The 23,955-nt window shown below is 41.9% G+C and overlaps 2 protein-coding genes and 2 long non-coding RNA genes across 9 annotated transcripts in view; 2 read left to right on the top strand and 2 right to left on the bottom strand.

Annotated features, from left to right (window-relative positions):
• The window catches only part of LOC147756977 (uncharacterized), a 6,337-nt gene extending 3,938 nt beyond the window's left edge, over positions 1 to 2,399 (top strand). The window contains exon 3 of the long non-coding RNA XR_015322825.1: positions 366 to 2,399. This is a non-coding gene — a long non-coding RNA (uncharacterized LOC147756977). The remainder of the gene's footprint in view (positions 1 to 365) is intronic.
• mwh (multiple wing hairs) overlaps positions 1 to 23,955 on the top strand; it is a 169,094-nt gene that overhangs the window by 28,367 nt on the left and 116,772 nt on the right. The window lies entirely within an intron of this gene.
• Positions 4,229 to 11,200, bottom strand: LOC147756976 (uncharacterized). Of its 2 annotated transcripts, XR_015322804.1 has the most exons (3): positions 7,828 to 11,200; positions 6,494 to 6,965; positions 4,229 to 5,824 (listed from the first exon to the last, which is right to left on the bottom strand). XR_015322804.1 is itself a non-coding variant. In XM_086982315.1 (2 exons), the coding sequence occupies exons 1-2, from the start codon at positions 7,941 to 7,943 to the stop codon at positions 6,746 to 6,748; spliced, it is 336 nt and encodes a 111-aa protein (XP_086838441.1). In that variant the 5' UTR covers positions 7,944 to 11,200; the 3' UTR covers positions 4,229 to 6,745. The 2 variants fall into 2 exon arrangements, 1 of the variants encoding a protein (XP_086838441.1); XM_086982315.1 differs by having other exon boundaries at positions 4,229 to 6,965.
• On the bottom strand, positions 13,606 to 20,286 carry LOC147756975 (uncharacterized). Its single transcript, XR_015322822.1, has 2 exons — positions 18,555 to 20,286; positions 13,606 to 14,541 (listed from the first exon to the last, which is right to left on the bottom strand). It is a non-coding gene; the product is annotated as an uncharacterized LOC147756975 (long non-coding RNA).

Genomic DNA, 23,955 nt, shown 5'->3' with positions numbered 1-23,955 from the left:
TATATATATATGAATTTTTCCTTTGTCGCCGTATCGCATTGCGTAAGTAAATTACACGATTTTATAGGGAAGTAAGGGAAACAATTTGCCAAGCAGAAGCTTCTAGTAGAAGTGAACATTAAAAACGGTCCTCTTTTCCTAATGAAAATGTATGTTGACACACTATCGAAATAGTCAAATTCCCACTTGATGTCCTCGTGATTGTGCAGTCGGAAGCGATTTCGCCTGGTAAATTTAAAGAAGTCTGGGTTCAGAGCCGGGCATAGGCACACGTCGTTGCTGGGGTGCTGGGACCCAGCCGTCTGAAGTGATGTCGAACGGCTTAAATATCGTCTATAAATAAAATTAATATTCTATGTGAACAGCAAAGTATCCGACGAGCTTGACGCCAGTCGTCACACGGTTGTGGCAAGTGATTCTGAAACGTAAAGCTGCTGGGTCTACGTCTTGTCAAATAAACGGGCGACTTTTCCATAGCTTGCAGAATACAAACGGTCGCTGCTGCCGTTATCGTTGCTTCGACATAGTCGAGTTCCGCCGCACCGAATAAACTGCTAACTTTTCATCCACACTCGAGAGGAGTCTGAAAAAGTGAGCGTCGAACTACAATGTACTAGATACAAATCAGGGCAGAAGCATAAGTATTGCGATAGACGGCAGAGGTATTTACTGCAAACTAGGGGATTTTCAGCCAATAGCTGCTATATGCTAGATTCGTTCACAACGTTACTCTGTATTTTTCTGTTGGCGTGTGATATTGGATTATGTTGCGTTTTCTTAACGTCTAGTTTGTGGCAGCTCAACCAGTACATAAAAATTTGGCGTCGTGCTATTTGACATGGTGCACTGTATTAAACAGGATTAGTAGAATTCGGATGAGACTAAAGCACTGGGTGAAAATGCTCAGAGGTTCGTCTGCGTACCTTTGGCGTACAGATCTAGCCTGTTGTTTGTGCGTAACATTACGAAACGTGCTACTATAGACCACACAACAATGACAGCACATGCGCGTTTGATAACTATAACTTATTTGACTACAAGTAATATTGGACTAATAGGACCAGTTTGAGGCTCGGCTAAAAAAAAAAAAAAAAAAAAACTATTCGCTTCATTAATCTAATGCGCCGATAGATAGACAGGTAGTCGATTTTTACGATAAAAGCATAAATGAATATTCTCTAAATCTTGATTACGATATACATGACTAACACAGATAAATGGGGTCATAAGAAAGAGCCTCTCCCACCGTCATCCGATTCGAGTAACGCCATAGAACGTTCACAGTTCACAAAGACATGCTGCTAAATAGATATGATTCTTCTATGATGATCTAATATCGGCTAGTTCATCACTTGTTTATCTGTATCCTATGATAAATGTTCCGATAGTTTGAGGAGACTATCCCGATATAAATAAACCCTTCAGTCCACGTTAAGCACCTTCATTTAGCTAAATGAAGGCGCAGTAACCACAATCATCATCCACAACAACAGTCCCTGCTATCACAAATAGGCCCATTCATAGCAAAGCTAACGTATGGGCCTTTGGAAGCAATAATCATAAAATCAGCCCGTTTTAGAGACGCTTCAGCTGTCGCGGTGAAACCTACGGCGACGTCAACTGTTTTTTAAAATGAAATTCGCACCGGTAAGCGGCAAATGGTTTGCGTTGGGTTCTAGAGTCGAGTAGCGGGATAAGATTTTTTTTTAACAGCTAACAAACGCCAAGCAACAGTAACCATAATATTTTTCATATATTTGTGCAACTTTAACAAAATCTAAGTATATTCATAGTGTAGCAATGGCGGTAGTAGAAATGGTCCCTTTTTGGATCGTATTGTTGTTGCACGTCAATAAATCTGACTTAACCTAACGAGTACGTTATTTTTATTGGCGATTTTTTTCGATTGCAATTTCGCTTTTAACTGTCGCCAGTGTTATTTTGGTGTTGGATCTTGTTACTGTTGTTGCTGAGAACGAGCACCCCTGCTATTAGTTAGTTGTTGTTTGTGGTCAATGTATCGGTAACACTTGGTATTTGAAATTTTTCTTTATACAGACTAGTTTAGAAATATTGATTTTTCGCTGCAACTACTACCACGCTACAGGCAACAGGGTGCATGAATTTTTACGCTGCATTTGGTACCGCGTCTTTGTCGCGGACGTATTGGAAAGTCGCGTGCAGCTTTCTAATCCTTTAAGCACCGCGGTTTATACTAATGTTTGGTCTGTTCCGTTGCCGACGCGAATTTCGGCACCAGACGCGCATCCTCCGATTGTACACGCATGGAAGGGGTTAGCGCTTCGGTCATTGTTAGTACGACCGCTGCTGTAGCTGTACATGTGCGGAATAATGGACAAGCTAGTAACGCGAAAAACAACCAACCAGAGCGGAATAGAGTCGGCATATATGCATGTATTTTCCATATATATATATATATATATATATATATATATATATATATATATATATATATATATGTATATATGTGCGTATGTAAATAACTGTCCTTTCGTGTATGGTGCAAAAAAGCAGTCTGATTGACTAGCAGACATGCACACACCCAAATGGGCAAACGGATGGACGAATCAACGCAATTTGATTTTCAAGTTTTCGCAGTTCTCTTACTCTAAGCACAGTTAGCTCAGCGTGTATCTATGAAGGAACGGGGCTTACGGCAGGGGATGAGGGCTTCTTTGCCGGCATTGCCAATTGCCAATTATCCAGTTAGTGGGAACTATCAGTTAGAATAAAAATGAGCCAAGCGAACTTAAGCTCGAAGTATCAAACTTATGTGTAGTAATACACAGTGCATGTTTATGCAACTCGTTAAAAAGTTTCCATTATGACTAACAAGGATTCTCGTTAGAAAGAGCACCGTACTGAACGCTCCGTTGATGGTTATTAATTTCGACCCAGTTCAGGATCGAATAACAAAATAACAGCCCGCGTAGAATTATTTAACAAAAAGAAAAAGCTTGCCATTTTGTCCTGAAGAGGTTTGTTTTTAATCAAACTGCCCCTACTTTAGTCCCTATATTCTTTTGAATAGATTCCTGCCGGAAGTTCTCGCAGGAATTCACCGAAAAGGGCCAAGAATTAAGAACAGGGCTTATTGTCAGGAAGGCGTGTGCTATATATGCGCTCAACGGGCAGCTAGAACTTGTATCTCTTTGCCTTCTTGTAAATGTTCTAAGGACAAGGTATGCGGTTTGACTTTCCCTCAACATGAGAAACTGAAATAGCTTACTTTTAGGATCTAGAGGAGCTGCTATTGAGGTATAATAATAACGAACTATTAGATATGAAAACGCAATCTGGAGTAATTACTGAAATAAATAAGACAAGTAATTGTTCCGTCAACGACGAGGACCATAATTATTCCAATAATAAATGGTCACACTGTATAGTGCCTCATAGGAGCTCTGAGTGGAATACTTTGTGGTTTTAGACGCCCCAGATAAAAGGCGATCAAGAGACCCAAATAGATTGAGATTGTATCGATAGCTCGGATAATTAACTGTATGATTTCTATCCGCTTTTACCAGAATTTTTTCTTTTATGGATCGTGGCAACCTTATGCCTAAAAAATTAGTAAAATTAGCTAAGTAATTGAACAGCGAACTCATTCAATATATTGGTAAAAAAAATGGGCTGGCTCCAATTGAAACATCTATCAGCGTGTCAAGTTATTATATGACTGCTTTATGCATCAATCAAGCAGTATAAAATTAGAAATCGCAAAGGCCATACGTAGCCTACATATCGGATCTGATCCTGCTAGATAATCATATTGATCATACAAAGAATCGATTACATCGGCATCCCTTCGGAACCTGCGAACTAAATGATACCCTATGCGCAAAGCGAAGTCGTCACAGATTACTTATACCGTGGTTTTAAGAACAGAAATTACGCTTTTCCCACATATCCGTGTTGAAAGAAGATTGTCCTATGAGTGCAGGTTGTCTAGTTTTGTCACCTGCCAACTAGTGTCCGTCCGCAAGCTATCTCAGCCAAGATATAATGGATCGATTTAAGCAAGCGTCATTTATATTGCTAGTTAATAAAGCGTCTTATATGGTGCTGTCGTTGATCATGTTGTCATACCACCTGGCCATTCACAGTTCGGTCCAGCTACCCTTCAGCTTTGTAACTAAATTATGAGACAACAGCACCGTCATCAATAACAGCTCAATCAAGACATGCTTATAACTAACCAGTTACTATTCATTACTTTATTGTTATTATATTTTCATTATACTATTATTACGTTATATTATTGACACGCCAGTAAGTTACAACTATTCAGTAAGATTCATGGCCACCGTTGTTAATTACGGCACCATCGAAATATAACTTGCAACGCTTCTGTTCGTCCAACTAGGATCTCCCCTGATAACGCTCGATGCTCAAAAGTCTATCTATAATAGTAGAAAAAAAAAATAGAAATAGATCGTGTTGTAAAGGATTTCTTAAAGCTATCTCTTTATATAATAATAATTGTACAATTATTAGTGATGGCTTTTCTTTTTCAGTGAAAAAGACGCCGCATTTTGCTCAGATTCCAACGTGGAATTTGTCTCATTCATACGAATATTTGCCACGATTTCTTCGCATATCCTAACCAATTTCCTTGCTAGGTTTGATCAGAGATAGGTCTGGTATCGGAGAATTTGTCTACTCTTTTTCTTAAAGTACCTTTACTATCAAATATATTATCACAGATTTAATTTGGCACAGGTGGTAGTTTGTAGGCACGAACCCTTGTGAATGTAGTATGTGCAATAAAACCTTCGTGCTCAAGTCCTCGCACAGATGCTTCAACGACCGCATCAGACCACGTAAGGTCTGGCATTGTTGTAGAGAAGGAAGACTATGCCTAGTTTATCAGACCATCTCAGCTAGATAGCCTCAGTCGCTCGATGGTTCCGAGCCACATGCGTATCCTGTTTGATTACTTTATTTTTCTCAAGCATTTTAGAATATATAAAACCCTTTCGCTTCCACTAAACATAAATTATAGTCTTTTTGCGATGGAGATCTGGCTAAGGGGTATTTTCTCAGGCTACTATTTGCTTTATGTGCTTTAAGTAAACATAGAACGACGCGGTGAGGAAAGAGAGGATGCTGAAGTATACTGCAAAGCCGTGTTTCCTTCTTTCGTCTTTATCCAGCTGATAGGGCATTCAGGCTTTTAATTATGAAGTAAATTCTGTAGACCTTAGATGGGGTAGGTGTTGAATTTGTTTTTTTAACCGGGAACATTGACCTTTAGAGGCTTCGCTCGAGATTAGATTTCACCCATTGCACCATGACACGTTTATGGTTTATGAGACGGAAAGACTTCTGAACAGAAAAAATGAACAAACATTGTAAAAAAAAAGGGGGCATTTTGCGTGCTAACCTAACGATTCGCTATTTGAGGATCGTGAACACTCAAATGCAACTTCTTTCTGTCAACAATTTCGGCTGTTTCTTCTCCGCAAAACATTATGCACATGCGCGCATTCGACACGGAGGAGATACCCGTTTATATAGCGTTTTAACCCATTAGCCGTACGCGCACGGTCGCGTTCGCTTGACCATTGGTAAATTCATTGTGCCATTGTTGGTTTGTTATTATTGTATTTCACGTACACACGTTGTTACGCGAACGCCTACCGGTCTTCGACGACACGTTTTTTTGGTCGATGAACTGATACAGGATTCGCATGACATTCTTGAATTTCGATCGTGAAGCCCATTATCATTACGTTCGCCATGAGTAACATAGCATCGGTCTGAGAGTCCTTACGTCGGCTTCAGGAGTTCTTCAGATTATCTACACAAACGCATTTTTGAGATTATTAAAAATCTCTAAAGTATTTTAGGTTAGACCTGCAGCGCAGAAGAGCGCAGACGAGTGGTACCAAAAACAAAGATAAGTTAAAAGCCAAAACTGTATCATCAACGCAGTTTTGTGTATAACTTGGAACCCGCTAAGCTAGCTATTATAAACAAACAATTTGCATAATTAAATGGTTCAATTATACTTGAAAAATATGTTACGGAACCTAAAAAGTGTGTTTTCTGTTCAGGGGTTATCGTAACCAGTATTACTACAGTTTTGCAGGTTTGCCACGAGCATTTGTCCCGTGAAGACAAACAATAATGAGTTGTTTTATACCTTTTCGAAAATATCTCGAATGGGCTAATCCATTACTAAGTAATTTATGAGTAATTCCGGACGTTGCCATAGTTTTTCAAATGGGAACACAGTATACGTTTAGATAAGATCGCCAAATATCATCTATTAGTATGCGATGCCCGTACACTTCACTGTATTTCTAACATTTGCACGACGTATTTACTGTTTCATCTTTTATTATATATAAAAGTGTCATCTTCTAATCAGGAATTGGATCGGGATACATACATAGTGTAGGGTCACTTTGTAATTAGCCCGATGACAATAACCTTATAATTAATCGACAGTACAATAAGATCTAACCGCAAAAGTTGTCGCGCGATACTTCTGGCTGCGGCAGTCCGTAATTCAGCCGACCGACCAACGGACAGATGTCTGCTCTCTTTGGTGCGGAAGCCATTTTCTGTCTCACAGCTTTTCTCTTATCATCGCTCGTTATTGAAATAGTACAAGCAACTAAACACGAGAAGCGAAACACCGGGTCGATGTTATTTTATCGCCAGTGCTAGCCATACGGATAATCACCATACAATCAAGCGATATTCCCTGTTGAAGCTAGTGTGACCCTGGTACATTGTTCGAAGAAGGGTTTTCGTTCATCCGACCGCTGAAGAATATGTCGGATCCTTTCTGCGTTTCGGTGGCTGCTGACGCTGTCGGTTGCTTGATGCTTACGTGCCGACCGGAGACATCACGGCATAACGTAATCAGCTTATTGTCACAAAGGTGGCCAGTGATTGTGTCGTAACTCCGCGTGCTCACAGCTGCAAGCTGGCTGACCACGACAACGGAAAATATCAATCGTTAACCAAACAGCTATTAACCAGCGAACGTATCATAAATATATGCTGTCATTACGTTCAGTTATACCTATTAGTGACGTATTTTCATATGTTGCAGTGATAGTGATACTGTCGTCGTCGCCGATGATGGTCAACAATTGTCGTTGTTCGGGTTGTTTGTTGTTGCTTTCCTATTCTGTTTGTTGTCAATTCAGTTTCTGTCTAGAGGTTCGAGCATTGCAGACACGTAATACGTAAGCTGGCAAGCATAAGTTAAGAAGCCATATTTTAAAAGCGATTTAGATTTTTTTCGATAGAGCGTTGACGTCAGCAAGAGCTGGCATCGACGACGGGGCTACGGGAAGCGGAGAAAAGCCATTGAAAATTCAATTTGTTCGATCATTTCGTCTCAAGATGGTATTCGATACCCATTTAGCTAACTTTTTCTCGTCCACTATACGCGTCTAAACATTCACTAGATGTTCGATGCCCTCGTTCAGCTGGGCTTAGTCGACTGAACTATAGCAATTTCGATATCTTGTAGCAAAAATCAAGTAAGTAAACTGAAGGAAAAGTAAGTATCTAATTTTGCAGCCCTAAACAAACGTACCGATATCAATTATACGACCATGTTAATCAATAGCAGTAAACATCCGATCATTACACTTGTCCACTTCCCATTTTTACTCAGTCCATAAACATTCTCATCAGGCACAAGTAACACGGTCAGCTACTTGCAATACTAACTCTGGCCCTACCCCTGTTCAGTGGCTATCTGTCCGTAGCTATCCGCTCAGTAGCAACATTGAAGCTGAGAAAAAAACGAGCATTTCGGTTAAACAACTCAAAAACTACCTTGTTACTGTCGCTGCTGCTGTGTGGGTTAGCACGGCGTTCGGACCGACCATCAGGCTATTGCGATGACCCGCGGGACGCATGAAAATGTCGAGGGTTTGCTGCGGCTCTACCATCAGAATATCTTCTTTGACTTACCGAACTGATCGCGCGGGCGGCGGGAGGTAGGTGAGACCTGGGTTCAAATAACGGCGAAACCTTCAGGGAAACGGATGTGCTAGAAGCACAGCCCTGCTCTCCTCCGGTCCCCCGTCTGTGTCTCTAGCCGGGGCGGTTCTGCTCGACACGAGTCAAGCCGGCCGGCCGACGCTAATAGTCGGGAGTCGCACAGCTTTTTCGCAGCTTCATCTCCACTGCCGCTGCGACTGAAGCTGTTGAAAAACGCTTGTCCGCGGTCAGAGTAAATAGGACGAAACGACGACTGTTGAGGTGGAAGTCGTCAAGATAAGATGGAAAGCAACCGGTGAAGAGGTAGTAGCATTAGCAGCAGCAGCAGCAGCCGTAACGATTGCAGCGACGGCAACATCTTCAACAACAGAAACTTAACGCTGTGTCCTGCAGGCTGGTCGAGTCACTGATTGGAACGTTGCTAGGTGTGCAATTGTGCGGCCGCTACCGTTGCGTCGTCACGATCGTCACGCAGGCCAGGAAACATGGGATGTTATGGAAGAAGACATTGATTGAGGTATTATAGAAAAAACTTCGTTCAGAAATAGACAGGGAGCCAGCAGCTGGACAAAATGTGGACCGAACGAATAAATGATGACAACAATGGTATTTTTTCATTTCAGTTTACACTGGAACGTGTCTTGCCTGAACAGGACTGAGAAATTGGTTCTGTCATTTAACGAACACGAGTTAGAGATTGTCGCTAGTGAACTCCATAGGAGCCCGTTATCGTTCTGTGCCATATCGACATTATGTACTATGACAATTTCTGTATATATTGTGTGTTTTCGTTTACATTTGCCAGTAAGAAAAGCTTCAGGCTTATTCGTTGATGATGCAAAAGGAATAATATAGGATACATTTCAATAGATGTAAGAAACGTTTGGGTTAACAGAATCATACAAAGCGAGTCATCACTGCACAAACTTTATGAATTGAGTTAACTTCGATAACTATATTGGTACAGTATCTATTTATAGAATTGGCTGTGACATATTTTGCTCTGGGCGAAAGGTCGGTAGCACACGATATGTTGTCGGGTAAAATAGATTCGTTCGTTAAAAATATTACATCTAGCAATAATAACACAACAGGATATAGTAATTCTTAAATCAATTTAATAACTTGTATAAGCAAAGAAAAAGAACACTCAATCAGGAGCGCAGTAATGCCGCGTATAGATAACCATCTTCTCTAGTACCTTCCTGTATTTCGACTGCCAAGTAGGCCAAGGTGAAGTCACAGCTCGAACCGAGTCACTACCGGTAGCCCGTTTCTAAACAATAGCACCTGATATATAGAGAAGGAGAACGAGAGCGAGAGAGAGGTGGGCCTGGTAATCAATCATTTTGTAATACAATATACGAATAAACAAGGACGGGGATCAAGACATTATTTATAAACAATGGCTGATGTTCTGTGCGCGTTAATGACACCGACTAAATGTCACACCGTTTTCATTAGGGTTTACTACTTCCTAATGGAAGAAGGCATGATCTGTCTTGCCGCGGATATAATGTGACCTAGAGTAAAATTTACCTCCAATATTTAGTGAATTTGCTGCAAGTGAAATATGTTTGTTTTGTGTTTAAGGTAATGCTAGCTGGTAGCACGAAACTCTGGTAAGAGTCATTTTGAAGCGGTCTCACCGTGTACTTGACATTAGACGCTATTGTATTGCCTCGAAAGGCAACAACAAGCACTAGGAAAGGTTGACCCATCGAAAACAACTTATCTGAAAAAACGATCACAATGTCGGCTTCCATTTATAAACACGCATATATGTATGTATATATAACGCGTACTTAGGACCACAGGTATCATGACCGATAAAAATAGCTTGATTATATTAAAATAAATATGTAATAAATGGGCGTGTGCCCTCGCGGCAGAGAATAGTTGAAATATGCTTTTGCCGCGCCAGTGGAGCCTGTCAAAAGAATGGCATGGATAAAGGTTTGGCCGTGAGGGGTAACCGAATCATAGGCGCCCTTCTGAAGGACACGGTGCGAACAACGGCAATCGCCGTTATCGTAGTAGGAACAGCTGCAAGATCAACAGAGATATCCTAACTAGCGGTAAGCCGAGTAAGCACTATTTTTGTGTGTCGCAAACTAACGAGAAAAGCGAAAGTCACCGTTACGGCGAAAACTAGAAAGCGGACCCAGCGGGCGCTCCAATCATCAGAGTGAGAGAAAAAGCTGTTGTGATTTTTCATCTTAAAATTATGGGAATCAACAAGCACAAATTTCGTCGGTCGTTAGTTGCTGTTACTTCTGCTAATCGTACTGTCGTTGATGTCGGTGTTGCTAAGGTGACAATAACGGGTTGACTCTTCTGCAACCATGGACGCCGGGCCGAACGCTACGTGGGGTGAGGTCGATAGCGCTTTTTTCGAGGCGACGATGAACGCGCGCCGTTGTGCCCGCTGCTGCTGCTGCTGCTGAAAGCGTCTGACGACAGACAGACAGACGGACTGACGAACGAGCGGACGGACGTGAGCACTCCGCAGCGACAATGAGCAAAAATCGTACTTTTATGTGAGACCTGAACGGCGGTACCTCTGGCCGCGGTAGCAGAGCTCACACCAACGATACTCACGACGACGATAACACAGGAACGACGGAGTGGGCTCTGAGAAAGTACAAGGAACTTGCAGTTCCCGTGTTATATTCCGGCTGGTCCCTACGGCGGTTTGCTACTCCGCAGCGTTCGGAGATGTAGCTATCATATTTGGTGATTATGGCTAAAAGGAGAACAGCACTAGCCGCTGCAGTGTTAGCGATAACAAGACGATGCTGTGCGGACGCTGGCCAGATTGTAGTTGCGATTCGTAGCGAACGGTAGAAGACAGCGGACCATTAATGTAACAAACTAGCTAGCATCTACACGGCACAGTTGACTCGGTGTTCTTTCGTTAAGAATTATATGAATCTCACTTAGCCCTGTAGTATGGGAAAAAAGCCAGGCTACATACGTTTCGACTCGCAACTTTAGCATTGTGTAAGTACGCGTTAATTAATTGATGATATCGAGGGTTACGAAGCCTGCTTTGGTCCACGTTTGAAGGGCGATTTAGACATGTGTTATTTCATACTGTTTGTTGTAACTTGAAAAGTTGTAACTTCTTAAGCAGCGACTTCGATCTATCCGCGCTTCGAACGATAACAGAGTCACCACAGTCGTTGCGATTTCGCATGAAGATGCAAGCCCCCCCCCCCCCCCGATCTCATTTTGCCTCACAGCGACTGTTGTTGTAGCAGCAATAATAACAATACTGTCCGACACGATTGGGAGTTAACTTGTATCAGCTTTCCGCATCCTTTAGCCCTTAAACAGTTAGGTACGATTTATTGGTCGTGCCATTGAACACGTCTAGCATCAATGACAATGATAACCAGCGTCCACAGTCAAAGACAATTATGGCCGCACGACACGGCGAGATACACTACATATGCGTAGCGTGCTTCTCGGAAAGTTGCCGCCCTTGCTTGGTACAAATTGACCTGGGCCAGCCAGGTACCTGAACAGAGGGGAGGGGCAAAGCGTAACTGGGTCTTATAATAAACGGTAATTATTGCACATATGGGATTATCATATGGTGCCCGATCGATGATTGCTTTGAGGCAAACCAATCATCTAATTAGGTCATTAAATGTCCGCTTATTCATTTTAAATGGATAATTCTGATAGTCCAGAATTAGTTCAGCGACTCAACTATGGAAACACTGATTTTTTTTTGGAACTGCCAAAATAATAAAAGCTTCGTTGATTATTACCGATCAGAATTTAGTGACAGATGCTGCTGATAAGGATATTATACAGATTAGAGCGCGAGCCGACGTGGCTATAGGCGACCGGAAAGAGGAGCGGTATTGACGGGCACTAATAGGATCTATGGTGGATAGCATAGCACCGCGTCGCGCCGCAGGGCAGACCCAGCAACAACGGCAGTAGCAGCAGCAGGGGGAAAACTAGTTGGATAATGGCTCCATTTGGAAAACCAATGTTCATTGTAACCTACTATGGCTGTGACGCTACACGCGTACTAAATCGTCGTTGCTATCAGCAGTCCACAATCAGTAACAAACTGGTTTACATTAAGTGGGGTTCTAATAATGTTGTTAACGTAAATTCGATTGTTCTAGACCGAAGACTTAACATGATGATAGTGTGCGACGTCTATACACGGTGTAGCTAATCGGAACCGCCATCGCTTGAAAGTCTATGCGGCGTCGCAGTGGTATCTGCAGCATATATACGCATCTATGCCGTAATACAACGAGAGGGAACCCCTTGTGACCCAAAAACAGCCGGACCTTTTTGGCTTGCACAAGCGAAATCTATCTATGGCCGGGTTCGAACCCAAGCCACAACGCGTAGCTTACCAGGCAGACATGTAGGATAGCTGACGACATGAATGAAATGCTCGTGGACGGTAACGATTTGAAATGGAGCCGATTGAGACGACAATACTGCAAACATATATGAACACGTGCTGGCACACTTGTAGCCATTCAAAATATTCCTGTGGGGAACCTATAGCTAAAATTGGAGAAATACAACACAATACATAGGAGAATCTGTCTGTTTGCAAATACTGCTTGTATAGGTACCGTTGCAGGGTGCGAGACTGATCGATAGAGACTAACGACATAGCCAAGTACAATATTCGAAATCCCTTTGAGTGAAGGAACAAGGTTCTTCACCGCCCACATATAAGAATTAAGTACAATGCAATTCAATCGACAGTTACGAGGCCTTCTTCTAAGCGACCGACGGTGTTGGTACGAGCGAGACAGATGGCGAGTGAAATGTATATGGTACCACAGAGTGATTTCCTGATGAACTGTTACACCATGCAGCAGCTATATATCACTGTAGACCACGAAAAAAAACTACCTGTTGTGTGTGTTTATTTTAGACAAAACGACGCATACACAAGTCCCATCATCTTCATTTGCTTAGAGCTCCCACTGCGACTATAACAGTGTTATTGCTAAGAAACAGACATGACCTAGCGCTACGTACAGACTAGTCTAATGGTTGTCGCTATAATATGTGTTCCATGAGCACCCGTCAGAGTCTAGATACACGACGACACGCTTGACTAACGGACGTTACAAAAAGCGCTGTCTTATCCACGGGCTGGGCCGCAAAAGGCACGTGTCCAACTATGTCGCACACTGGACGCAGAGACGTGCATAGGGGACTGCTGTCTACTGACTGGTTCAACTTCTCGCGTTTTAACTTGTTATTATTAACTAGATCATTGTCAACTTAGCACAGTAATCAGATGATTGGAACGCTTGTGAAAACAGACGAACTTTGACTCGCTGGTTTTCTCAAAGCGTTCAGACCCCGTCAGAAATAGTCATTTAATCCACACAGCAAGTATCAATGGAACTGTATGATATTAGCTAGCGTGAGTGTGTTTCAGAATCAGAGAGATAGATGCCCGGCAAGATGTTCAGTTCAGGGTCTTAATAGAAATATAGGTATGATGGCCCGAACAAGTGTCCGTACCAACAGTCATGTATTCAGTTTTAATAATTTCTGTTTATCGCTATTACATTATTACCGGCATGGAGCTTGTATATTACGCTTCGATTCAGGTGTCCAGTTTTTTTCATTTATTAAATAATAACATATTCGTCTTTATTAAAGCAAGAGCCTGTTCGCAAATGAGCCCACAGACAAATATTTCATCGTATTCTAACTACTGGCAAATTGACTGCAGAGGCAGATCCGATTGTGTCAAACCGGTCATTGCGCTGCATCGTTTCTCTTCAAATTAGAAAACTAAGCCTTCGTAAAAGTTTTGTGATCCGAAAACGATGCAGGTCACTAGGACTTCCTGCAAAAGTGAATCGCATTGTTTACTACGTTGCATGTAGGCACTCGATCATAGGCACACCTACATACAAAAACAGAGAAACGCACTCGCGTTTGAATTTATCGTCGTCTGTTTCGCAACAGGCTAACTGTCCGAATGGCCGCAAGCTCACGATTTTGGTATAGTTTTTTTTGTTTCCATCCGACGCTGCTTGTTAGGCCTCTACAACCACTGCGGCTACGGCATCGACTTGTGCTTTTAGGGATCTGCCGACATTACTGCTACCGTTGCTACTGGGTAGTTTTCAGTCACGCCTGATCTGATGATGCTGCTGCCGTAGCCTCCGCGGACGGCGGCTCCACGGGGGTCTCGCAGTTCTGGAGTTGCGTCGCCCCTAACATCGCCGACGTGCTTCTACCAGTGTCAACGTAAGCGAAATAAACGCCGGTGCTGAATTGAAAATCGCAACGGAAAAAGAGCGAACTATTTACGTCGAACGGAACCAAGAAGAATCAAGGAGCCAGAAACAGTCCGAACCAGACCTGAGCAGCAGAGGTAGCAAAAGAGTGATTGTTTCCCATTACTGAATAGGCATTGGCCACCTATTGCGATGATGCCTGATCGCAAATGAGTAATGGCGGCAGCTTTTGTTTATTGTGCAATGAACACTCCGTTTCCTGCTTTCTTTTGGCTTTCCCGTCCCATGAGATCTGAAATCGACAATAATAATAGTATTAATCATAGTAATTAACAGATCGAGTCATATGGAGGGCCGAAAAACACCTATTTGGCCCTTTGTCTGGCCACATCCAGTTGCTGCTACTAAAAATACTGCATAAAATAATAATATAATGATAATTAATGCTAAATACTGCTGATCTATATATATATATATAAATTTATGCAAGTGATAACACAAAACATACACTGGTGTTGCAGTCTTCACATATCGGATAAAGTAATGATTAACAGTTATCTCGTGCAACTGCCATTAGAACGCGAAAAGGAACCGAAAATTAAACGACCTTTGAGCTGAACTGAACTGAATGACTCGGAGGGAAAGAGGTGGGATGGGGGGAGGGAGAGGAATCGGCGGGATTCTCATGAAAAAGCACTTCAGTGCCAAATGACAGAAATTCGGCGAAAGACAGATATACCAGGAGATGACAACCATGATTTCTACTACGATGATGAGCAGGTTAACAGTTGATAATGACAACAGCGATATCGGTAATGAATGAAAAAATCCTAGAAATAATAGTAGTCGCACATGAGGGGAATCAATAATGAATAAATAAAAGGTGAAGGGCCTATGTGAAGCGATTCAGAGGTGAGGGTTTTGGCCAAAAAACGAGTAAGCGATCGAGCTAAGTTGAAGAAAAAGTGGAGGACGAGATGGTAAAGATCTTTACACTGTAGTGATAGTACAAAATTGCTATGAACGCGATGATCAGTCAGTAAGCTTTGGGGATGCAGTATAGGTGTTTACATCTCAAGATCGTTTATTTAACTTCTGCTTTTCTATATTGGATGATCATCTTGCACTGCAGCGGAAAATTATGTCGGCAATAAGTGGCATGTGAAATGTAGGTAATGCTGGCTGTTGTTTCGAAATATAGTAGATTCGCTGGTGGAGATCACTAGAGATTTGCTGGCTTAGACTAGAACAGAGTCAGAAGTGAAGGTCACGTCGCTGGCGTCATGTAGTAAACTCACTTGGAAGATTATTGCCTTTCGAAATTATGAAGGTGACTAAGCACGAAAACTATGTATCTATCAGCATTAATTTCGAATTTGACATCTCCGGATGCGGAATATAGTGATGAGATCGATTGACTCAAGGTCATTCTTTTGAACAGAGGAAGCTCGATAATGACTTGTGAATATTTTTGGTAACTAGATCAGTGACTATCTACGTAATATAGAAAGTATATTGAAGGACGCAATAACGCTGAAAGCGAATGGGATATAGAAAGTACCATTGTTAGAGGTATCGTTATGATAATTTACAGAATAGATTATCACTTGCGGCGAAGAGACGACAGTGGAACAGCCAATTTGTTTCGCAAATACGATGCGGACACGCGCATATCCGCAACGAGATGTACACGTACAGATACACGCATATTGTAAACTTGAGTTTGAGAGGGTATGAACGATGGATGGACGCAGTATCAACAAATGATTTATTGGCTCCGAGTAAGGGGTTCATTATCCGTCTAATGTCACATACCCGCGAAGCTGAAATGACTCGCCAAACTAACACTGATTCAGCGATGGCTATGACGATATCACACAGGTTAGAAGACACACGCACACACTTACAACAGTGCGATTGTTTTTGCATCGCTACTTTTCGTCACCGTTACCACCGCCCAGACCCAGCCAACAGCAGGAACGCTAGTTGTTAAACGTCCCTCATTCTCGTGTTTTCAGTTATCAACCCCTGAAGGGATATACGAGCCCCCCGAAAATCGAACTCGACAGAGCGCGCTGAAGCATTGCATACATGCACGATACGCTTTTCGCCAGTAATACAGTGCCAAAAAAAAAGGATGAGTCAGGACTTCTAGACGGTTTTCGTTGTTTGAAAATGCGCTTTTTTTAGCGCTCCTGAACGAGACGTAAATAGAGGTACACCCATCGGGTTAACGATACTTGATTAATTCTCTCTTGAGTAAAATTCGGGTACTTAGTGAGACGACAACTGTTGGCTAAGTCAAGCTATACGCATGGACTGTTCGAGGCCATGCGCTATGTTAGCACAATTGTAACAACGCATAGTTATCGAACCATAACTTAAACGACTGCATACCGTCCGCAGAAATCTAGTTTGTTGAACAAGTGCTGATCTTTGTTTTTCGATAATACGAAAACAAAAAAACGAGCTGAAACTTCGTTCATTTGGTAAGGAAGTAATTTATCTCAGCCGTAAGTTATTGTCGCTGAGTTAATACAGACGATCTTATTTGCCGGTTTAGATCATAGTCAGGCACAGATAAACACTGAGTTGGCAACAAGGTACGCCAAGTAGGGAGCCGCCATTCGATTTGGTAAAACAGCTTATATTTGATTAGTACAGGTAAATGTCAGGTAAATAAATAAAAAATATAATTAGACGACACTAGTACCGCTAAAGTGCCTATCCTTACATTGAAATTATATATTTTTTTCCTCTACTCTTGTTAAATTACGAATCAATTTCGAAGCTTGTCTAAATTTCACTCGTGACGTAATGATCTCGTAGTCTGATTAAAATAATAATATTCAGAAACATACTTAAAATGTAACTTCGGCTACATGTTAAGAACACCAACCTTGGTACCATTAGTTGATGCTGGCAAAATAGTTTCATACTTGTAAACATCATGCAGCAGACAACAATAGACGATTTTTAGCGACCCAGAATAATGCAGCGCCAGCATATTTTAAAAAAGTCGCGGGCAAATGTTTATTAAAAGCTCTGCTGTCTATATATTTCTAATAAATGCTCCACTGCTGCGTATTAATTATATATAGGCGTGTTAGCAGGATATTGTGGAGATTTTCGTCAACGATGAAGTCGTGTTTTAGGCATTATCCAAGGCTACCCTCAATGTAACTGTTTACCCCTGCTGCTGGTATCAATGAATGACGCTGAACCTTCAGCTGCATCACTTTCTTCAAAAGTCCGCATAAACCTTTCTCTAGAACGATGTTTGCCAATTTGTACGAGCTGTGTTATGACTAGCAACGTCTGTCCACATTACAGCCATGGATTAATTAAAAAGTTACTGCAAATATCTACAAGCACCACCACTACCACTAATATTAAAGCTAGAAGGAAAAATAGATCTAAATCCTAAATTCATCCTCATAATGGCCACACAGAACGCTAACTTTGTGGATAGTAACAATCATAGTCGTGACAGCGTTGCTATCCACATTACCATCCGTCTATCCTTCAACTTCTTCTTGCAGTTTAATGACCTGTGGACCTAAAGGACTTCAAATCGTGGCTTCTCCTATGCGTACCTTTACTATATAATAGCGGATTACATCTGTATACAAAATATAAACAAAATATCAATATCTCTCTCGTTCCGGCTTGGTAGTTAGCTAATCAGTTTTTTGATCTACTCCAGTACAAACGTAACATCTATTTTACTTAAAAAATATATATATATATAGTACGTACATTGGAAAAGTGTCCTATAGGAAATATGTCGCCTTTACGAACACAGGCTTTGTTGAACGGTAATAGATGATAAAGTGTCGTCGGCGCCATTACAATGTTAACAGGTTCGACGTGTAGGCTATTAAATGTAGGCCTGTGTAAGGCTCTGCCCGTATTGACGCTTGTTCATAAAAAGCCACTATATCGAGCATTCGTAACAAAAGACGTAGACGTTTATTTTTGCATTTAAATACAATCACTGTTTATATGTCGTGCTCTGCTGCTTCAGAGCAATTTTTTCCTCGATTTACTTATCGCTGTTGGCGTATTTGCAGAGCACCGCAGGAAAACACTCGATGCCCACCGCTGAAGTGGTTTGTTACGTCGCCATTTTTGATGCCGCATTTCATGTTTAGTACGCCGCCGACAACAACTACTTTTAGCAACAAGAGCTACTGTTATATACAAGCACTTTTATGACTACAACTGATCGTGTCCAATCGGATCAATCAATTCATCGGAAGTCGAAGTTCCAAACGTGTTCTACCTACCTACCTACCTACCCACCTTCGATTCAATTGTTGATTGCAGTCGTGTTGTCTCCCTTCGTCATCATTTCAATTTGTGCGAATAATATGTTTCGAAGCTACTACTTGTCCCAGCGTTTCTTCTCATTTCCGATTCTCATCATACGTCGTTTTCATCTTCGTTGTCTGTTGTCCTTCGTCATCTTCAGGTGGTTCTGTCGATGGGGCACAGCTATTACGAGCACTATAGCACGCTGGGTTGCTCGGAATTTGTTTGTTTGCTACTTGTTTGCCCTATAGAACGAAAAGCACATGCTCGCATCTGTGTATTATGTATGCACACGTGTGCGGTGCGGTAAGCAACTCTAGTGCCTTGTACAAGATGTTTCGTGTTCCGTATCGTATCGACGTGACGGCAATGACAACTGTAGACAGGTTCGACTTTTGATGTTGACACTTCGTGGCATCGGCAATGGCGCTTCTCAATGTAAATGAGATCGCACGAATTGCCAGGAGCGTTGAGCCCTAAGAAAAGGGGGGGGGGGGGAAGGAGAAAACGCGACATTCGATGATTCAACCGTTCGGAAGATTTAGTGGACTAGAATTCATGCTACTGAGGTTTGCATCTGTCATCATCCAACCCCAATCAATACAGGAGTCGCGCACATCTGTTTCCCTCACTATTTCATATGCCTAAAAGAAGACGATAAAATCTAGAAGAACTGTCATCCCTTTTTGTCGTTGCGCTGTTCCTATCCGACGACGCTTTACGGAAACAGCCGCAACAATAGCAATATCAGCGGAGGCAGTAACGTCCACCGAAGACGCATCGAGGGTCAATGAAAGTAGTGTGACCGAACAACATCTATAGGTAGCAGCTCGTATGTAAGCTAATCTGATAGTTTTAACGCTGTTGTGGACTGCGGGCCGTTTGATCGTCAGTTCGGGTCATCGATGTAAAGGGCATCTAGATTGTCTGCCTTTTTGTGTCAGCTTCCGTCCCATCTGCATAACGCCCGCACGATGGTAAACAATGAAAGTGGTCAATGTGAAATGACTGGATGCTATTTTATAACTTTGGTCCCGTCGCTGACGAGATGTTCTTCACGGGACCAGTGTATTTACGCTGTATCTGATATTAGATGGTTGATGGAAACAGAAAACCTCGAAAACGCTTTGGTAGCAATTGTGATTTATAGCCTGTATAGAGTTGGGAGTCGCCAATTATATTTCACCTGATTAGTGATACAGGATGAATAGGAACAGACATAATCGCGAAGAAAAATTGTCTTAAAGTTTTATAGTGAATCGATTGATTTGGGTTGCTGTGTTTTTCTTGGTTCGTAATCGAAGAACTTTGGAGTATATAGCCCCAAGTACGGTAAAGGAAGGTTGATAATTTCGTTTGTTGTATAATAGGCTTACTAAATCCGCACCGATCTGTAACCTCAAAAACTGACTCAGATAACTACGAAACGACTGTAAAGCTAATGATGAAGGTGCTCGACCAGTTAATCACATGATGTCCGAGCTTCGACAATGAACACCAAAGTGAAGGCCGTGTGCCTGTATGTGAACAAACGTAATAGCTTCGATAGTCGCCCAAAAGGTTCATTTCAGTCCACAAAAGTTGAAGCTTCATCTTCTGTGGACGACAACAATAGGTGGTCTCGGGCGTTCCCTATCCGTTCGGTATCGTTCTGTTGGTGTCGATCTCTGATCTTTTGCGCATGCGGACGGCTGCCTATGGACTGTATTACTTTCTTGTTTTCGACTGCTAATTTAAGACTATAATAGGTTTATGTTAGTATTGCTTCTGGGGTAGTCGCACCGTGCTTTCGGTGTTGCGGGTCAGTGCATATTTGACTGGCTGCGGATGGCCAGACGATTACCAAACGATTAGCAATCACCCTTTGATGGTGCGTCACCATCTCGTACGTTTTGGTAAAAGACCGCCGCAGGATCGTTCGTCTCTTCAAAAAAATTGTTACGGTGACCCCAACAGTGATCGAACTTGTTTATCTGTCCAATACAGAAAAAATGAACAATCAACAACACCCAATTGGGCAGGGTCGTAAACACTCGACGATGTCTTCATATATATCTATATATATATATATAATAATATATATTGAAATATATTTTCAATGGTCCGCTAATAACTGTTTCGATTGTTTTTAAATTTCCTGGGCGTAGTCGTTGATTTAACACCCTATTGAAGTCGATCGCTATCATTACGTAACCTACATAACTTCTGAATTCACAATAAAAAAAAAAAAAAAAATACCTAGATTTGAATAAAAACTACCAAACATTCCAATTGGTAATTTCATTTTTTCACGTACGACGACGTACGAAGACGGCGTATCTTGTCAACGTGCGACAGCTTTGGAATAACTGAGACGACAGTATCAACAAAAAAAAGAAAGCAAATATTTTCAGCAGCTATCCGATACAATTAATTAGCTACCTAAACTCATCACCAACCACACATTAACACCGGAGCGAGTTACTACCAGGCCGAGCGAGGGCCTGCTATTCCCACTTTGTTTGTGCAACGTCCCCGTCTTCACAAAATAGATGCTTTTCCTTTCCCTGTCTTTTTCGAATATTCGCCCCGCTCTGCTCTTTGCAGGTTTTCTTTATTGGCCACAGCTGTTGCCATTTTTTACGGTGATGCGATCGCATTCGATCGGTCGTTTTTGATACTTGCGACATTTGCAGGCGGTAAAAATCTACTTGGCGTTGCCACAGACTTTTCAATGGGGCCTTTCAGTGCAAATCTCTCTTTAGGCTAAACCAAATACAAAATCTACAGGACAGGATGACGCTATATCGGTTCATCATTATTCAATGAGGCAGATACGATGTGGATAGATGAATCTTCACGTATAAAAACAAGGCAAAGGCAGCCGAGTAAACGCTGTAAACAAAAGAAAAAAACGCCTGTCCTACATTGTGCCTTGGCTTCGTGTCGTCGTTCACTCACTACCTGTCGCAAAAATTGGTGCGCTTACAAACGGACCTGTGCGAACTAGCAAATTAGGAGTCGATGCATATTATAGGTTTGTATATGTTGAAGCTATGCGACGTTTGACGCCAATAGTGCGACGTCACCGTCAATAACAGCAACCGTACGGCACAGAGCAAAAGTCTCATTACCACTCAGCGAATGATCAGTGCAGTGATTGACGATGATACGTATCTTGCCTATCCATCTGAAGTCGATCCATAGGGTTAGCGCTTCAGGGGTAGCAATTCAGGGGACGATATGAATAGCAAACTATTTAGAATAAAACAAAATGCGTATAGATCAGTAGTACCTGCCTGTCAGCACTATTCGCTCATCCATCTGCGTGCTCATTTGTTCCATAATGAAAGGGTCCGCAACACATCGATCCGTGTAGTCTGCCCTACGAACGAGGTATGTTTGTACATGAGAGAAGATCTGATGAGTTAAGCCTATGTATATATGAAACATAAACACGCTTCTATATAACAGCCAACTTAATCAATTAATATGGCATCGGTCAGTGTTTCATGTCGAAATAAAGAAGTACTGAAATTGCACGATAGTTAAGAACAGTGGGACTGAATTAGCTTGGTTCGTTTCTACCTCGCTGCACGTAAGCGGAGCTGGGGCAAAAGTGAGAGTAAGATAGAGCAAACTCTGTTGTTGATGGGGTTCATAGAAGTTCGTTGGTAAATTACACCACACGAGCGAATTCAACCTCTTCGTCTAGTTACTGTCAAAAAACAACTTATTCTGTGTTAGAGGCGCTAGAAGAACAGGGCATCTGTGGCTGTGAGCGGAGAAGAAACCCAATCGTGCTCCATCTCTTACATTTGCTTTTTGTCCAACACCGTTAATGACGTCTGTGGTGACGCGTCCAATATCTACGCTAAGCATAGCAATACGGCACTGCAACACCGTAGCTTGAAGTGTTTGCAATAGCAAACCACAAAGAGTTCGGTAGAAAGCCATATATCAAAGTAGCGAAGGCTGGCTCTATATGAGACCATATGGTTGTAACGATAAATTAAATAGATGAGATTGCATGGGGGGATACAAAGCCGCGCAGTGATAAGATGGCGATCTTTTATTGTGTGACTGTAATTAAGTCATAATCGCTCTCAAGCTGTGACGCTTATTGCAAAACATAAGCCAGATCTAGCCAATGGGGTGATTACGTAAGTGGCGGTGTTGGTCTGAGCTAGCTAATTCATTCACATCCGGTAAATAGGTTATAATATAAAGTAATTAATTATACCCGTGAAATAGCGGCAAAGGTTGAACGCCTAAGTTGTGTAACTAACTCTGAGAAATGTCAAATTTTCAGGTAAGAGCGACTGATACTAAGCGGGTATTATTAGGATCATGTGTTTCGGCCTGACATAATCTAGAATAACAGTGGTAAGCTGACGTCGTCTTCTCGAAACACTTAGCAGCACTAGATTGTCAGAGTAAGTGACAAAAAAGCAAGTGTAAAGCCGGCCCAGCTTTTGCTACTGGCATGTCTCTGATTTGGGTTCCGGGTTTGTAACCTCATATGGGGTTACATGATTCTGCACGCGTTTTATTCGCATGTCTCTGTGCGTTTCCATCTTGTATCTACAGCTTTTGCACTGACCATACGGAGTGAACAGCGTTCACTTCAATTCAGTGCTCTGTATATTGTAGACGTCGGCGTAATGGCGTCCGTACTATAGTGATCACTAGATGTTTCCTAAAAATATGTAGCTTCTTAATTTTCTCTCTAGCTGGTATATCTCAGCAATTTATGTGCTATAATCCTCTACTTTACATGGGTAACTCATTTGATCCGTCGTCATAAAAAAAAAAATAGCCACATTCGGTATCGATAGAGGTACTGTCTTTTTCTGAAAGTGCCAGAACCTAGACGTAAGCACGTAAATTGTATTGCTTTATGCTGACTTGCGTTAACGGCCCAGTGAAAAGCGTAATCTCACAACCATTGTACTTGTATTTTAAGGTTTGCGTTCAGTGCTGATCGCCTTATCAGCACCAAGAATACTGCCTTACCAATCGTTGTAAATACCATCGGTACTTATAAATTTTCAACGTACGACATGAAACTTTACCTGTTAACTTACGCGTCAACACATAGATATAATAGGTTCCGTAGTAGTCCGCTAGCGGAAGGACAACGCAGCTATCGAGTCTAACGCTTCATTTAGTTTTCGACAATGTTGCTATCGGCGCCGCGTAGCCAGCAACAATCAAGGCATTATTATCACGAATAAAATTATAATTTACCGTCTCAGTGTGCTAATATACTACGCTGATATGGTTGTTTTTATTTGCCTTAGGTTGTTGTTGTGGTTGTTGATGCCCGCCAGACCCGAAGGCAAGCGATACGGCTATCATCAAAACAGACAGACTCTCCAGGAACCAAACAAGATATCTAACGGTTACTACT

This window comes from Varroa destructor, unplaced genomic scaffold (genome assembly GCF_002443255.2).
Source record: "Varroa destructor unplaced genomic scaffold, Vdes_3.0 BEIS01000003.1, whole genome shotgun sequence".
In the NCBI taxonomy this organism is placed as follows: Eukaryota; Metazoa; Arthropoda; class Arachnida; order Mesostigmata; family Varroidae; genus Varroa; species Varroa destructor.
This window is presented reverse-complemented; position numbering and strand designations above follow the sequence as displayed.

Bases quoted from the DNA above. Each gene is read 5' to 3' on its own strand.
- LOC147756976 (XM_086982315.1), bottom strand. From the start codon at position 7,943: ATGGTAGAGCCGCAGCAAACCCTCGACATTTTCATGCGTCCCGCGGGT. The intron at 6,966-7,827 runs GTAGTTTTTGAG...TGTCGTGGTCAG, and splicing joins GCAGCAGCGACAGTAACAAG to CCAGCTTGCAGCTGTGAGCA.